Below are 16,173 nucleotides of genomic sequence, written 5' to 3' on the forward strand. Positions count from 1 at the left end.
AAAATTTATTATTTCAACTTACTGTATGGTTCTATGATAAAATACTTCTTTTTATGTTTCAACTGTGTGATGTATGGTTTTGGTAGTTACATATATTTGATGCACAATAAATAGTATAACTGACACTCATAAACCGCCATGTCATCCTGATGATCAGGTCAGGCATTTAAAGCTCAATCACTCTTAAGAAGAATATTTAAATCTAAACAACATTTTGAATAGAATCTATGGATATAAGTTTATGCATTTTTAAATATATCATCACGAAATTAACGACTTAACCGAAACCAAACTCCATTATAATGGTATGCATTACCTACCCGTGCAGGTGGTCATAGAAGTAAGGGGCACAAATCGAATATTTGATTAAAAATATAGTTTAAAATGTCACAAAATTCTCATTTTTTGCTGTAAAATAGAAAACATGTTTTTTTTTTAAACATTTCCCTTAAATCATGGAAACCCCGGTAACGTCTTTTCTCACTACCCAAGCCAAATTATTGCTCACAATGTAAGGTGTGTAATCCATTTTTCCTTTTTATTATTTGCGCTTATCTCATGTACCGAGCTGTACATTTGTGTCGTACAAATAAATTCAATCATTTTTTTATACACTTAGAAACGACAAAACGATCCAATAAACTCTACTTAACACTAGTAGTCTCCCATCATTTGGAAAGGGACGACACATCGGTGAGACGGCGTGCACTAACGATTTGCGGGGGAAGAAGAGTGAGGGTTGTATTAGCCGATTCTTGTGATATTTGAACACATAAGTTTATCGATAAAAAAATGAAAAGAAAAAAACACGAGTGCCCGATTTACATTTCCATTTAACTAAAGCGTTGTGGTTCACTATATTTACAAAATAATAAGAAAAAGAAGACAACTATGTTCCATAACCTATCGCGGATGTGTGAGAGAAAAGGGGTGGTAAGAGGAGGGGAAAATGTACACAATATGAAAACTTAAAGACAAAAAAACACACACACACAGTATTTAAGGAAGATTTCGTTTGCGTTGCGATGCGTGTCGATCGCCATTATCCTAAAGCCACGCTGCAGCCTCTCGTCGATCACTCACTCAACTCACTCAACTCGCTCTCCCTACCTAAGCTATTTCGCACATTAACTAACTGAAGAAACTAATGAAACGGGAAGAACCTAATGCGGGAAAATCCACCCACCTCCCCCGTTTTGTCGCGGAGGACGAGAAAACTGCAACACCTCCTTCGATCGACCGATCAAAGTAGGCCTTTTCCTGCTTTCCGGCAAAAGAATGGATGTCGATCGATGGATTGATTTTCCTACCCGCGCCTAACAAAACTTTTCGATCGTTTCATCATTCTCTCTCGCTCTGTGCTTATTTGCTTTCATCTCACTTTAAAAGCTAAATCCTCCACACTCCTCTATCTAGAAGAAGGAAAACGTATATAAAGGGAAAGCAACCTTCACTCACTTTGCAAATCCTGCGAATAACCCACCCACCCACAACCAAACACCCCACACACACACACACGCACGCAATAAACTCTTTCTCTCACTCTCTTTCTCACAAACAAACACGCATTGATCGTTAATCTTTTGCCTCTAGTATCCCTATAATCCTTTTTTAGTACACCTTTATCGTGCACTTGGTACGCGCGCTCTCTCTCTCTCTCTCTCTCTCTCTCTCTCTCTCTCTCTCTCTCTCTCTCTCTCTCTCTCTCTCTCTCTCTCTCTCTCTTTCTCTCCCTAACTCATCACATATTTATCAATCTTATATCATCGAGATGTGTGTACGGGGAAGTGGGGTGTGTTTGTTTTTTTTTAATCCTATTCTGCCTAATGGAAGCCAATTGGAAAAGTGTGGTATACCAATTGGAAGAACCGATTGGTATACCAGGAGGGAAGTATTTTGTTTTGTTTTGTTTGTTAAAGGTACATTAAACCTATGCGCTTGTGGCCTTTACACTGCCCCAACACTTCCTCTACTACTGTACGCATACACACACACACACACACACACACAGACACACGCACACATACACTTAATAGTGAATTGGGAGGGGGCGAATGAAACTAAACGAAAAACAATAAAAAAATCGTCTTAACTAAGTTTTTCCACCCAAAAAAAAAAAACAAAACAGTATTACAATAATTACAACTACATATTCGCGGCCTTTGAGTCCTAATTGAGTAACTACACACACACACACACACACACACATCTCACACACAGCACACACACGCACACGTAGCAAAACGGGGGATGGGGATCTCCTCTCTCTCTCGTGTGAGTTTTTTTGTGGTACATGTCCGCGTAACGAAACCTCGCCCACAACAATCTCTTTTTTCTTGTACTCTTTTTTTCCTTTTACGTCATAAATTCGAACCAGCAGAAGCACGATTGTGGCGTCCTCGTGTGTCATAAAATATCAGTAAGGTGTGATCATCATCATCATCGTCCGGTTGTCTCGTGTTCTCGGGGATTACGATTGGCCGTAACAGATTAACTCGCTTCTTCTTAACTCTTAGCTTAAACCTAACAATTGACGCTACCAAAAATTAAACTATCTGTACAAAGGTGAGTTGTGTGTGTGTGTGTGCGAATGGTGCATGAGTGTGCATGTGTGCGCGTATGTGTGTGTGTGCTCCTAATAATTGGGGAAGGGGAGGGAGAAAACACAAAAGGTGCTCTTTTTAAAAACGAGTATATAAAAAAAAAACAAACAAACATCGAGTTCAATATACAGGCGTTAATCACTAGTTTGTTTTATATGCATAATTGCTTCCCTTCTATGTGTTTGTGAGTGAGTGTGTAGAATAGTCGTGTGATACAGAGCTCTAAAATTTCAAACTTCATTTTTCAACCCCTTTTAGTTTTGTTTAGCACTTTGTCGGTTTGTTTTTCCTTTTTGTTGCTTCTTCGCTTTCCCACAACCCGCTTCTTAAACTCTGAATAGTGATTTAAAAACAAAACGTAGAACAAAAATCAGATTGGCACATATAAGTAAGGGTTTCTTCCTTTTCTTCTTCTGTCGCTCAGAAAGCTTTCTCCCGCGGGTGATTAGTGACACGGTGCCCTTCTTTTCTAATGATCAATTTTCAGCTCCTTATGATCGTGTGTAAACTGTACAAGATACAACCTAAACCGTCTCTCTCTCTCTGTCTCTATTTTCGCACGCTCTCGCTCACTCTCTCTCTCTCTCTCTCTCTCTCTCTCTCTCTCTCTCTCACTCGCGCTACTCAGTCAACATGCACTCTCTTTGTTGTTCTAATCCTAATTTCGAATTCTAACAGCTTCGCCGTTTGTCAATTGTTAAGCGGATGTACGCCATGGGGCGGATAAAAGGGAAAGGGAAGGAAGAACAGGGGGAAGCTCAGTACGTTCAATGGTTAACACAACTATTTAAAAAAAAAACACGGTGGTAAATGGTCGCCGCCGGAGGGGACACACCGCAGAGGGGCAGCATCAGCGCATGGTGTGTGGTCGAAACACAGCGGCGGACACACGAAAAACGCGCGCGATGGCACACAGACCTGGATATTCTCCTTCCTTCTCTCTCTCTGTATTGCTTCAAATTGACACACCTGGCAGATGATCCTGCTGTAGTAGTGGGTAGTAGTAGTGGGGGGCTTGTACTGTTGAGATCATATGCTGTTGATGCGCTGCCGCCGCCGTCGTTGTTGCTGCTGCTGCTGGGCGTTCCCCTCCTCGCCGTTTTCTCCCGACACACCACCTCCTTTTGAGCGCTCCCCTCCTCTGCTTACTTGTAGTACATCGGCTCGGATTTGCTCAGATCCGTCGGCATCATGCTGTCGTCGTCGCTTTTCACGTGCATGCTGTGGTGATGCTGCTGCGACTGCTGCTGGTGCGCGGACGACTCACTGTTGGCGGGCGAGGGCGTATCACGGTCGCGATCGTGCGGTTCCCGGTGGTCATGGTCGCTCGCACCGCTCGTGCTACTGCTTCGGCTACCGTTCCGTGCCGGGTGGTGGTGTTGGTGCTGGTGATGCGACGACGACGACGACGACTGGTGGTGAAGGGGATGGTCCTGCTGCTGCTCCGCGGCGTCCTGCTGGTGGCGGGCTTCGGCCGCTGCCGCAATCGCTGCCGCAGCCGCTGCCTGCGCCTGAAGCTGCTGCTGGTGCAGATGGTGCAGGTTGCTGCTGATCGTGTGCAGCGACTGCGAGTTGATCGACAGGGGCGTTGGCGAGGACGGAGGCGAACCAGCTTCCGACTGTTGCTGCTGTTGCTGCTGCCTCAGCAGTTGAATCGTTGTCAGTCCGTTGGCATTGCGAATCAGTCTGCAAATGACCATAAAGAAGCGATTAAAATGACAAATTCACAACCAAAAAAGTGAATTTTCTACAAAAAAGACACTCACGGGTAGCAGTCCGTTCCGTTGACAGGCGATCCGTAGCTAAACTTGCGATCGTTCGTGCTGAGATCGGTCGGCTTGAGGTCGTCCAGGTCGGTTTCCATCTTGATGTTGCGCTGGTGCGGCCCACCGCCCGCTCCCCCGGCGGCCCCATTTTGTACTGCGAGATGGTGCGAATGGATAGCGGCGGCTGCAGCGGCGGCCGCGGCGGCCGCCTGATGCTGCTGCTGCAGATGATGATGGTGATGGTGCAGGGCCGATGGCGATGAGGACGGGGACGAGGACGATGGCGAGAGCGGTCCGTTCTGGGAGGCGGCAGCGGCCGCAGCCGCCGCAGCCAGATGGTGAATGTTCGCTCCGTTCGGGAGCAGCGACATTAGCGGGTTGTTGCTGCTGCCACCGTTGCTGGCCGAACCGTTGCCGACGACCGAGGACGCTCCCCGGTCGCCGTTGCGCTCGCTGGCACCGCCACCACCGTTGCCGTTCGATTGAGCGGCGGCGGCTGCTGCGGCCGCCTGGCTAGCGGCCATCGTTTGGCGCAGCAGCGAGATGTTCTTGATGCTCTTCAGCTCCGTCGGATTGCGGAGGAATCTGTGGGAAGTGGGAGAAGAAGTGCCGCTTTAGTACTGCACAGCCGGGGGCAAAAGATTAAAAAAACAGAAGAATACTTACTGGTAGCAGTGCCGCTCACCCTGCACCTTCCGGAGTATGTTGACGCGATAGTAGTAGCGCAGCGCGCGCGACATCTTGTCGTAGTTCATCGACAGGTGGTTCTTCTGCTTGCCCCACAGCTTGGCCAGCCCGGCCGGGTCGACGATCTTGAACACGCCCGTGTCGCGGCACTTCCACGCGATGTAGCTGCTGTACCGCTGGCTCGGATCGTTCAGCAGCTGCTGCAAGAAGTCCCACAGCAGGCGGCCGTCTGAAAGCGAACCGGACGAAACTGGACGTGTGACAATGGGCGGGACGGGTGTGGGGGGAAACCAAGGGTGTTGGGGTTGGTTTGTGTTTGTGTGTGTGTTTGGTTGGTTGGTTTAGGTTGGGTTGGGTGGTGTGTGTGTGTGCGATAATGGTGGTAAAAAAACAATGGGTGAGTATATATTCCCGGTTTTTGTATGTTTTTTAATGTGAAATTAATTGTGAAAGGGAGATAGAAAAGGGGAAGGGGATAGTTATGGTCTCAAGTGGACAGAGGGACACCATGGCATCCTTGCTATCCACTTGAGCGAGAGATAGAGATAGAGAGAGAGTATAGTGTAGTGTGCGTGCCTGTAAGGTAGTGTTCTTGCGTAGCACCGTACACCAGAGAAATGGGGTAAAACATGGGGCGAAGAGGGAAAAGCACAAAAAGGACCAGAAAAGAAGGAGCAAACTTACTCGTATTGGGTTCCGGACTGTCGGGGAAGAACTCGCGCTTAACGGGCAGGAACGCGCCGGGCGTGCTGGGCGCTGAGCCGGACCCGGACGAGCCGGACGAACCGCCACCGTTCGAGGCGGCTCCCTTGAGGCCGAGCACGGCCGCGGCCACGGCCGCAGCGGTGGCTGCCGCACTCGAGGACGAGGGTTCACGTTCGCGCGAGCTGCCCCCATTGCTGCCGCCGTTGCCGGACGAACCGTTCAGCAGGGACGATACCGGATACTGGAGCGTTTTCGTGTCGAGCAGCTGCAGCTGGCCGAGATGCTGCGTTTCCTTCGAGATCGGCGTGAGCGGGGGGCTCTGCTGGGGTGGATGGGTGGCGATCAGTGGCAGCTTGCTGTCCGGATGCGACAGGGGCAGCGGATGGTACCCGTTGCCGTTGGACGAGCCGGGGCCGGTCGTCGAAGTGGCGGCCGTACCATTGCCCACCGTCGCGTGCTCTTCGTCCGAGTCGGACTGATTGCTGACGCTGCTGCTGGTGCTGCTGGCGACGCTGCTAGTGGTGCTGCTGCTGCTGCTGCTGATCAGCCCGTTGGTGCCGTTGGTGGCCGGCCCGGCTGCTCCTCCGTTAGCGCTGCTCCCATTGCCACCGCTTCCATTGGTCGACGAGGACGTGGAAGAGGAGGACGATGAGCCCGCACCGGAGGACGACTTGGGGGGTTGCTGCTGATGGTGGTGCTGCTGCTGTTGCTGCTGCTGCTGCTGCTGGAACACGTTCTGCTCGCCGTGGCTCTGCGAGGGTGGACTGCCGGCCTGCGAATCGATCGACGGCGCTGGGCTGAGTGTGACCGAGTTCGACGCCGCCATAAACTGCTGCAGGTGCGAGCTGTGAAAGAACGGGCTGTCCGGCGGGGCCAGTGCACTCCAGTTCGGCGTGGGCGGGTGGCTGTGGGGCGACAGCGGGTAGCGGCCGGTCGGCGTGACCGGACTGCTCGGCAGATGGCGGTGCAGCGTCTGGGCGTCGCGGATCAGCATCTGCAGCACGTTGTGCAGGACGTCGCCGGCGCCCGGGCTGCGCTCGGCCAGATCGTTCTTGGTCAGCACGCACAGCGCCTTGCCGTTCATCTGGAACAGGTCGAGATCGAACTTGGGCAGGTCGAACTCGCGCTCGCAGAAGCGCAGAAAGACGACCACCTCATCGCGGCCCCAGATGCGCGGGTCTGTGTTGAGCTGGGGCGGGAGCTGTGTCTTCAGGTCGGCCAGCGGGCTGGGCGGGGCGGGCGGGTAGCGCCATAGTAGCTCTGAATTCCACAGCCCCAGGGGCGGCGGCGCGTTGAGTGGGGAGAGCGGGATCGGTAGTAGCTTCATGGCTGCGGCAAAGAGGGCGGCGGCGGCAGCGCTGTTGGACGATGATTGCGGGGCGCTGCTGCTGCTGCTGCGTTCGATCTCCTTCTCCTCCGGCTGACAACACCCGGACACCACTACGCTGCTGCTGCTGGCCTGCTGCTGATCACGACCGATGGTGGCAATCGTGCTGGCGTTCTTGTTTTAATGGTGGTGGTGGTGCTTTTGCGTTTGCTACTGACAGCAGGACGCACGTTGGAGCCAGATTGGATGATTTTTATCTGCAAGTGGAAAAGATAGAAACGGATCGATTAGTTTCGGTGTGTGTATATGGAAGAAAAGGTCAAATCAATTCTTAGCTCTAATGTTCTACATGATCGTATGTTAGGATCATCGATTTTAAGAGGCAATACGTCATTAGACGAAACAGGAGATGTTTTCCAACATACATATATACATGTCTAGCCGAACGTTTTATGTTGAAGAGCTTTGCATAACGTATTTTCCCCCGAGTCTGGATGCTGCTGAATATCCTATTCCACCTTACACATAAAAACACACACATCAACGAAGGGGCGAGAGAATTGAAAGGTGAAAGATAGCGAGAATCCATCACCACTAGGGCAGAGAGAAGCACAGCCCAGTCACCGTACCACCGTACTATTAGTTACGTTTCTTTTTCGCGCCGTCGTTCTTTCTTCTTGGCAAACACGGGCAGGGCGAGATCGAAGTCGGAAAGTCTTCCCGAACCCACCACCCCGAGACACACCAGCAGATAGACAACACAGGTTGGAACAGAAGTGAAGGTAAAAAAAGCACCTCCCGACTCCCGACAACAAAACCCGATGGGAAGAAGATCCGGCGATGATCAAACTCGGAAGATCACGAGAGAGAGAGGAGTCAGAGGAGCAGGAGGCGAGAATGGTTTGCCCAGCGGACCTACGAAAAAAAGGGACGAAGGAGGGGGCATCAGCGGAGACGACGACGAAGACGACGACGGTTGAGAGGTACAAAGCGCGCGCAAAGAACGTGAGAAGAAGAGAATGTATTCAAATAACATCCGCTAGTTCAGGTTTTCAGCGGAAATTGATTTTTTTTATGATATGTATAAAAATATTTCTCCATGCCTGCTTCTTTCAAAGGTTGGTGGTGTTTCTCTTTCTTCGTCGTTCGTCTCGCCTTTTTTCTCAGACTGAAGAAAGAAAAAGGGTTCCCTCCCCGTGCGTGTGGGGGGGGGGGGGGGGCGGGTTCAGACCGCAGCATCCAGGGAGGAGGAGGATTGTGCTGCGCGTGTGTAGCCACATGTAGAGGCAGGAAAAAGAGGTCGCACGGGCAAGCAGACAACAACAACACCGCGAAAGAAAGAGAGAGAGACATGGAACGCGGACACACAACGGCGATGGTGATGATGATGATGATGGTTTATGCTGCGCGTTCTCTCTTGTGGTCTTTTGCTCCTGTCCATCCCATTTCCTGTGCAAACCGGCCATCCTTCCCAGCGCGCATCACACAACAACAGCGCCCGGGAGAGTGACCTCGGCGGCGCTTACACACATTGAGAGTCGTAGCCGTAGAGTTTAAGCGATCTTCTGGGATCGTTTTATTTCTCTTGGCCACTGAAGGGACACGGGGGGAGTTGGTTTGGGAGGTCGCTAATTATTTTTCACATCATTGCTTTTTAAACACTCTTCCCTTCTTTGTGTAAGAGGAGAAAAGGTGTGGCACGGGGAAGAAAGAGGTAATATTGAACACGCACCAGGAAAATGGACACTCATACCCCTCGGAGCGTGTTTCCTCCGGTTTTGAGAGATTTTGTAACATTTCAACACACACACTTGACTCTGACGACTCTCTTGGGCAAGATCTGTCTCAGGATTGGAAGATCTTCATGCTCCCTTTGCACCCCCATTGGAGACACCTACTCACCTCCTTTTTTATGGTCCTCCTCCTCCCAGACCAGCAAAAGACACAAAATGTGTCAAACATGGTTTTTAACTTCTGCCCCTAGCTAATGGTGTGGTGACCCATTCTCCATTGGGTCTAACGACTCGCACCTAAACACGCTCACAGGTGGACAAATATTTGGCCAAAACACACTCGGCATGGGAATTGAGAAGATGACAAGGTGTAGACGACGACGTAGAAGATGAATGTCCACTATGCGTGCGTAAAATCGGGATTTAAAGTTTTGAAATCAAAAGCTGAGATCTCGCATGGTCCCATTCCACTGCGAGCTTCAAATATCCCAGAGATTCTCTGCAACCACGCTCGTTTGATGCTCTTCCATTTCAAAGTCGCCGAATCGGTGTAGAGTTCCCCCGAAAAGCATGAGAATTGCAAATGCGTTCCAAACTTCCCCGTGTGTCGATGACACAATCAAACGATCGTGATCTGTGGGCTTTCTCCCTCTTCCGCTCTCCCGTCTTCTTTAACCAAACACATCCCTAACATCTCGCCGAATTCTGACTTCTTCCCCATCGAACGCAAAAAAGACCATGAACCTTTTGCTTCTTCCTTCCTTCGGCTAAGCTAAACTAATGTTTACGCGCATCTCTGACTCCCCGCGCGTGTGTGTGTACTGGTGGCGGTGTTTTTGTTATTCAAATCCGGCATGGGCGATAAGACAAGCACAGCGCGATCGTCGTCTTCGTCGTCGTCGTTGGGGATCGGAAGAGATCCGGGAGAGCCTGGCCTGAGTGAGTGCGCGAATGATTAGAATAAACAAACCTGAATTTAGCACCGGTTCTAAGCGACAAACAATCGATCCCCTGCTACTCCTCACCCTCACTCTTCGACCTTCCAGCAAGAGAGGGAGAGCATACTAAATTTTGGAATTGAAGATTAGAACATCTCCCCGCCCCTCCAGGGTCGACGAAAATCGCATCCGGACGTGAAAGAGGATGCTGCCAGGAGAATTCAATAAATATGGCCAACAAGTCCGAAGATCACGCTCTGCACTTCTTCTTATGGACCCGCGAAAGAAAACGAGCGTTTCGCACTATCAACAAGCGGAAATGCTTGTTCTGATGCACACAAACACACACACACACACTTACTCTCGCATAACTCGTCTTAAAAAGAACAAAAAAAAACACATCTTGAGCAAACGATCAACATCATCATACACGGAAAGATTCTATTAATAAACGTGTGTATATGCATCGTCGTTCCCGCTCCGAGCACCACCAGAAGAACCAAAATCTCATTGCAAAACGCCACCAAGCAAGATCAAGACTCATGCGGATCGTGTGTGTGTGTGTGTTTTGCTGTTGCTGCAATGTTTCATAGTCATAAAGCGAGCGCACAAGTTCCGCTAAAGCGCAATGCACTTACCCCATGGCATCCCGCATCCCATCATCTTCTGACAACTCTTTGCCTTCCCCTGGGGGCGTGCGATCATCTTGCACGAATTGTACTGCAACTGCGGCTTTGCACTTGCCTTACGAATCCCATTTCAGATCGCGCTTTTTTGCTTTATTTTCTTCGGTCTGGCCTCTCTCTCTCTCTTTTGCTCTCGCCCTACAGAAGAAGTCGTAATCGCAAAACCTCGATCAGGAAGTGGCATTAATGTGCATCTTCCTGCACTCACCACACTCTGGGGGACGCCTCTCTCTCTCACCGCACAAACATCAAGAACGGGAACGGAGCAGCAACAGCAAAACCAGAACGGATCTACCAAATGCGGATCCATTGCAGAGTGTGTGTTCGCGCAGGCATTCTTTGCCATTCCTTTCCACACACAGAAGCGGGATTTCCCCCGCCATATTGGGGGTTTGCCGAGAGAAGAGGGTGCATCAACCGAATCACTCGCGCAACACTCGCATTCCACTGCCCATGATCTCCTGCGGCCTCTTGAAGGGGGGTGAGGGGCGGGGGGGGTGGTGAGTGGAGAACCCCAGAGGTTGGGCAGGATGAAGGAAGTGTACGGCGATCGTACGTACGTACAGCAGCACATTCGCGATCGCGAGAACTCGGGCTTGAAGAATCACGGAAGCAGTAACACCGCACAGCAGCCGAGAGTGTGTTTCTTCACTCACTTGCCCCTGTGTTCATTCTTCTCATTGCACTTCTCCCTAAAGGGGTCGCGTTTTTTGTTGTTGTTGTTGTTGCTTCCCTTCCGAGTGGATCGAACTCTAGCGAGCAGCGTGGTGCTACAGTTTCCAGCGCGCTTTTTTCCCACCGGAACCCGATCAGGGGCGGGATCATCAGCACAGGACATTGAAATCGCGCAAGACCGGAGAACCTGCTGTCCGTGCGGGTAAAGAGCTTCTGTCGCGCAGGGTGGAGGAGGAGGAGCAGGAGGCGAAAGGGGTAGTCTTCTTTTCCAGATCTCTCTTCCACATTATTGACCCTTTGAGTTTTTTATTTGTGTGTCCGGTTTCTTCCTTGTACGGAGTTCAGGAAGAGGTAAGATGTAGCTGGGAACTGAGGAGCCTGCAACGTATATTTCAAGCTTTTGCGCCCGTAGGCGCATTGGAAGAATCAGACGTAAGGAAAGAGCAGAGAGGCAAATGAAACATTCCTTCCCGGATCCAAGGCGGAAGAAGAGCTATTGCAGGGCAATACACAACACGATATCGACGACCAACAGTAAGAGGTTGGCCACCGGAGCTAGTGATGAGGGTATACAAGCACACCGCATGACGAATGATGAATGTTTCGTTCTCACTTGTGACGTGAGTATTTCTTGTTGAAGGAGGAAACAAATCCTTCCATAAACTTGTAAAAGGTGAAGAGGAAAGCAAAGAATACACAGTCAAGTCTCTTTACGGTATGCAAAAAAAAGAGCTTGAAAAGAAGATCACGAGATCTTCTGGATGGTGGAGGTAAAAGGATCTCTCATTAGACGCTCTATTCAATCCGGAACCGCGTGTGTTCTTCTCATTTTGCGCTGCCTCTTCTTAGACGTCTCCGTCTCCCCGTAGGAATTAGCAATGGAATTGCAATGTGCTCCGTCGCCCAATGTGCTCCCCCTCTCTGCGGCTTCGTCCAACCGCTTCGGACCTCTTTAAGGTTCTGCTGCGCGCGTCTGCGTAAGATGACTTCTTTCTTCCCATCAAAAGGGATGACCCTCCTCCTCCTCTACCTCGGAGCCACAGAGTTCCTCTCTCCACAAGCAAAAGAATGCTGTTGTACGCTGGGGCTATGCAGAGGTTGTTGTGTGTTAATTTTGTGTTTTACTTATTAAGTCGCGTTCGTTTCCGCCGACAACTCCGGCCGAGGAGACAGAAAAGAGTTCCCCCTCCCTCTCCTTGGGTCTGATGATGCTGGCTTGGTGGATTTTCCCCATTCGTTGGCGCTTAAAACCAGCCGCCAGCCAGCATGGGGAAGCAGTAGAGAGAGAGTAAGCGAAATATGAGAACAACATAGGCAGGGGGGCCGTCTCGGCTCCTCACCGGTTTTGGAACGGAGTGATGCTCGCACCTTACCCCGTGGTTAATGAGCGAGAAGAGGAAACGAGCAGAACTAGCATTCTCTCTCTCCCTTCTCCTGCCCCCACCCCTTCCGCAATTATGTTACCCTTTCTGTTCACTTGGACCGATTTTGCGGTTGCCTCTCTGCTGCTCGTGCAACGCACAGAACCTGCCCGAGCGCGCTACCGTTCCACTAGAAGAACGGGAAGCTGGGCAGTGCGAAAAACAGCATCAACGCGAAGATTGCCGGACGTCAAGAAAGAGAGCTCTCGACCATATAGAACCGGTTTAAACGGAAACTAAAATGATATTATAAATAAAGTTCATGGTGCGTGCGTGTGTTTATGGTTGAAGGTTTCATCTTTGACTTCTTTCCCCGTGTGGTTTTGTTGGATAAAGGTAGTGTTGTTTCCTCTTTCGTCGGATAGTTTCAGTTCAACATATTCCACACGGGAGGAGCTCTCCGTTAGGGTCAAGCTGATGGCTTGAGGACTTGATGATAAGAGCTCCGAGTTTCGGTACACTCTTCAGATGCTTCTTACGATCATTTGGAACACTTGTCCCGTAGGCTCAGAAATTGGAGTACAACAACTTTGAAGTCACACTCCCGGATGTGAGCCCCTCTGTAATTAAGCGATAATCGAATTCGAACGAACCTGTTTGCTCTGTCCCTTATGCCAGACAGGGATCTTCCCAAACACAGAAGATGTTGTGTATCATTACACCCATTCCATCCTGCTGCCGCCTGGGGTATTTGGTGTGTTGTGGTTGTCCTCCCTCTGGTACCGTAATTACCCTTCGGAAGGACTCTCCAACCAACTCCTTTCCCTTCCATAGCTACTGATCGATTCACGGAGAAGTAGCGGTGGGAAAAGGAAGTCATTAAAATAAGTACACAACACAGACGAGACGACGACGGCGGCGGCGACTGTGTCAGAATCAGAAGATCGCGCCGTAGCGAGCCGGACCGACGATGTAACGGTGGTTTTAAGTTTGCGTCACAACATGCATTAACATCGATACAACGGACAGAGACACAGAGGGAGGAGAAGATCGATCGGGGGAGCTCTCTGTATTTACGATCGCACTAATAGTACACACCACAGAGATACCTAACTCTCCAATGTGCCTCTACGAGGCAGAAGTATGTTCTCATCGAATGAATATTTACAAAAATGCTAAACAAAACCACCACTCCTCCCTCCAACCATGCAAACCAATCCACCCACAGCAGAAGCAGCCGGGAGGCTGCTTGTAGTAGGAGGATCAAGTTTATAAATCACACGCTTCGCGCAATTGCTTTCCGTTTTACCGGAAGATCAGCCCCAACCGCGTGTATAGCTCCGAGTAATGGGAGTAACCTTCAAATGAAAATGAAAATTGCAATCGGCTAATACTACCGCGCGCTTTGTGGAGAGTTGTTTTGGGGTGGAGAAAAGTGTGAAGGGTGAATTTAGGATCCAGCCGGATTAAAATACAACTCACTCGGGAGGGGTTTCGGTACGAGTTTGTCTGGATTGTTCTTGGGGTGGTGGAGATAAATATTGATTCCCAATTTCTCACATTGCTTTTTATCGAGTACGCGCGGGTGGAATGTAAGCCTAAGCACAGGAAGTGAGAGTGTGTATTGGCGGCGTTACTAAATGTGCAAACGAGGAAGCGTAATGTTACACACTACCTTTCCGTAGAGAAGGTACCTAACATCGGCGCAGGTGGTGGGTGGTCAGTGTACGGCTTTGATATTTCTACACTCCATTCTCGAGATGGTAAACCGTTTCCTGTAGCAAACGGCCAGAGCCAGAGCAAGAAGTCAGGAAATGGCGCACTGATCTCAATTCTCGATCTCGATCGATCGCTGATCAAGCTTTTAGAAACAGTGGGTGAGACAGGAACACGAAGCGACAACAGGAAGCGGGTGTGGGGAAAGATGGAAGATGATAGTGCGGTGTGCCAACAACACACACCTATTTCGCTCCGGTGTGTGCTCGCTTGAATTGCGTGGATCGCGCGCGCGTCTCTTGATCGGGGGGAGCGTTCTCACAACGCGCGGAACTCAACTCAACGATCATCACCGATTGTGTTTGAAGTTCTAACTCTCGACGATGTTTTGCCCTTCCCTTCAACCCCCCCCGCGAGAGTTTTGTACACAGCGTGGAAGACGAAACGGAACAGAACAGATTGTAAAACGTGTTGGTTATGCTGGGGCTCGGCCTAAACAGCATCCACCATTACTCGTTTAGGCTTAAACTTCCTTAAAAATGTTTGCGGCTGCCGTTCGTTTGCCACCACCACACCTTACGCCACCTTTATACGATCTCTCATCTCATTTGCATATCGTTAAGTCGGCGCGCGGGGGATTTGGCTTTTTTTTTCTCTTCTTCCCATGTCAGTGCGAGTGTGTGTTGCCTGCTTCCCGTGTGTCTGCCACCGTCTCGTGGGTCTTTTTCCGTCTTTCGGAGGGAACAGGGTGGGGTTTTTGAGGTGAAATGAAGCCAGCTCCATAGAGAGGGATAGGCCCCCCAATCGGGAGTGCGGGTTCGTAGGGGATGGGATTTTTGTCCATCCATCCGTTGTTTCAGTAATAATATTTTGTCGTTAATGTCGGTCCTTGTGTGTCCTCTCCGTAATAAAAAAAAACGATCCCTTGCGACCGGGGAATGAGACCGTTTTATTTTTTTTGGACAATTTTGCTTCTTTCTCCACCACACACCACAGCAACGAAACATGAAGGAAGCCAGAGACGAGAGAATGGTAATGATCGTTTGCTTTCCTGTCGTTTCCAACCTGTGAGCGGGTTTGCTTTTTAAGCGCACATTTCTGGAAGTGGGATGTACGTACTGGAGAAGAGAAAAAAACACGCACAAATCTCAGCCCTTCCTCCTCCCACACATCCCTTCCTTGTTGTGGAATGTGCGCGCAAGATGAATAGAGATTGTGTGTGGTACCGCATCGGCGAGCGCACGCACAACTTAACTTCTCTCCGCTGTGTATTTGTTCCCACAGCGTGGCTTGGAGAAGTCGACGTGTCGACGTGACGTAACGCGATCGCCGCCGGCACACACTTTACCCCTATACCCAAACGGCTCATCTCGATCGCCACCGCTGTCCACTACACCACTCGCGTGTAAGTAAACGTGTGCCACGCTGCCATTTGTACGGCAAACTACAGGTAGAGATGCCCTTTACCATCCACGCACACACAACAAGCCCGCCTTTTGACACCTTCTGTCATCTCTGGGGAGACAAAATCAGCTTTCCGATGGGAATATTGACCACCAGCACGGGCATGAATAACGCACAGGTGTGTGTACTCCTGAGGGCGAAACAAACGAAAAACAAAAAAGCCAAATGTGTGTGTGTGGCGTAATAAGGCGTTTTAAAAATCAATTTCTCTCCTAAAGAGGAAATTAATCTCGCTCGCGCAAATTAACCGATTAAAACGCTTCAATCGCGTCGTCCATTAAACTAGGGCAGGCACACTACACACACAGACACTAAACGAGTCGATTACTTGAGCCGCAACGAGCGGATAATGACGCAACGCCGAGACTGCGGGAGTCTGTGTGTGCGAATGAGTGTGTGGGGAGAGGAGAGTTGGCTTATTCATTTCCGGTTGGCTGCTGTGTGTGACTAATCATCGATCCTCCCCGCTTTGGTCGTCGTCGGCATGATGGAGAAACGCTTAATCCTCTGCG

At 50.0% G+C, this 16,173-nt stretch overlaps 1 protein-coding gene across 7 annotated transcripts in view; it reads right to left on the minus strand.

Annotated features, from left to right (window-relative positions):
* Positions 1 to 820: 820 nt before the first annotated feature.
* Positions 821 to 16,173, minus strand: part of LOC1271263 (ets DNA-binding protein pokkuri) — a 49,072-nt gene continuing 33,719 nt past the window's right edge. For 6 of the 7 annotated variants that reach the window (XM_061654622.1, XM_061654629.1, XM_061654625.1 and 3 more), the window contains exons 4-7: positions 5,741 to 7,345; positions 5,036 to 5,306; positions 4,370 to 4,954; positions 821 to 4,289 (exon numbers count right to left, since the gene is read on the minus strand). In XM_061654622.1, coding sequence (XP_061510606.1) covers positions 3,749 to 4,289; positions 4,370 to 4,954; positions 5,036 to 5,306; positions 5,741 to 7,088 — 2,745 coding nt within the window. In that variant the 5' untranslated portion in view covers positions 7,089 to 7,345 and the 3' untranslated portion in view covers positions 821 to 3,748. The remainder of the gene's footprint in view (positions 4,290 to 4,369; positions 4,955 to 5,035; positions 5,307 to 5,740; positions 7,346 to 16,173) is intronic. The other variant, XM_061654630.1, reaches the window with a different exon arrangement.

Source organism: Anopheles gambiae, chromosome 3, assembly GCF_943734735.2.
Source record: "Anopheles gambiae chromosome 3, idAnoGambNW_F1_1, whole genome shotgun sequence".
Classification (NCBI taxonomy): Eukaryota; Metazoa; Arthropoda; class Insecta; order Diptera; family Culicidae; genus Anopheles; species Anopheles gambiae.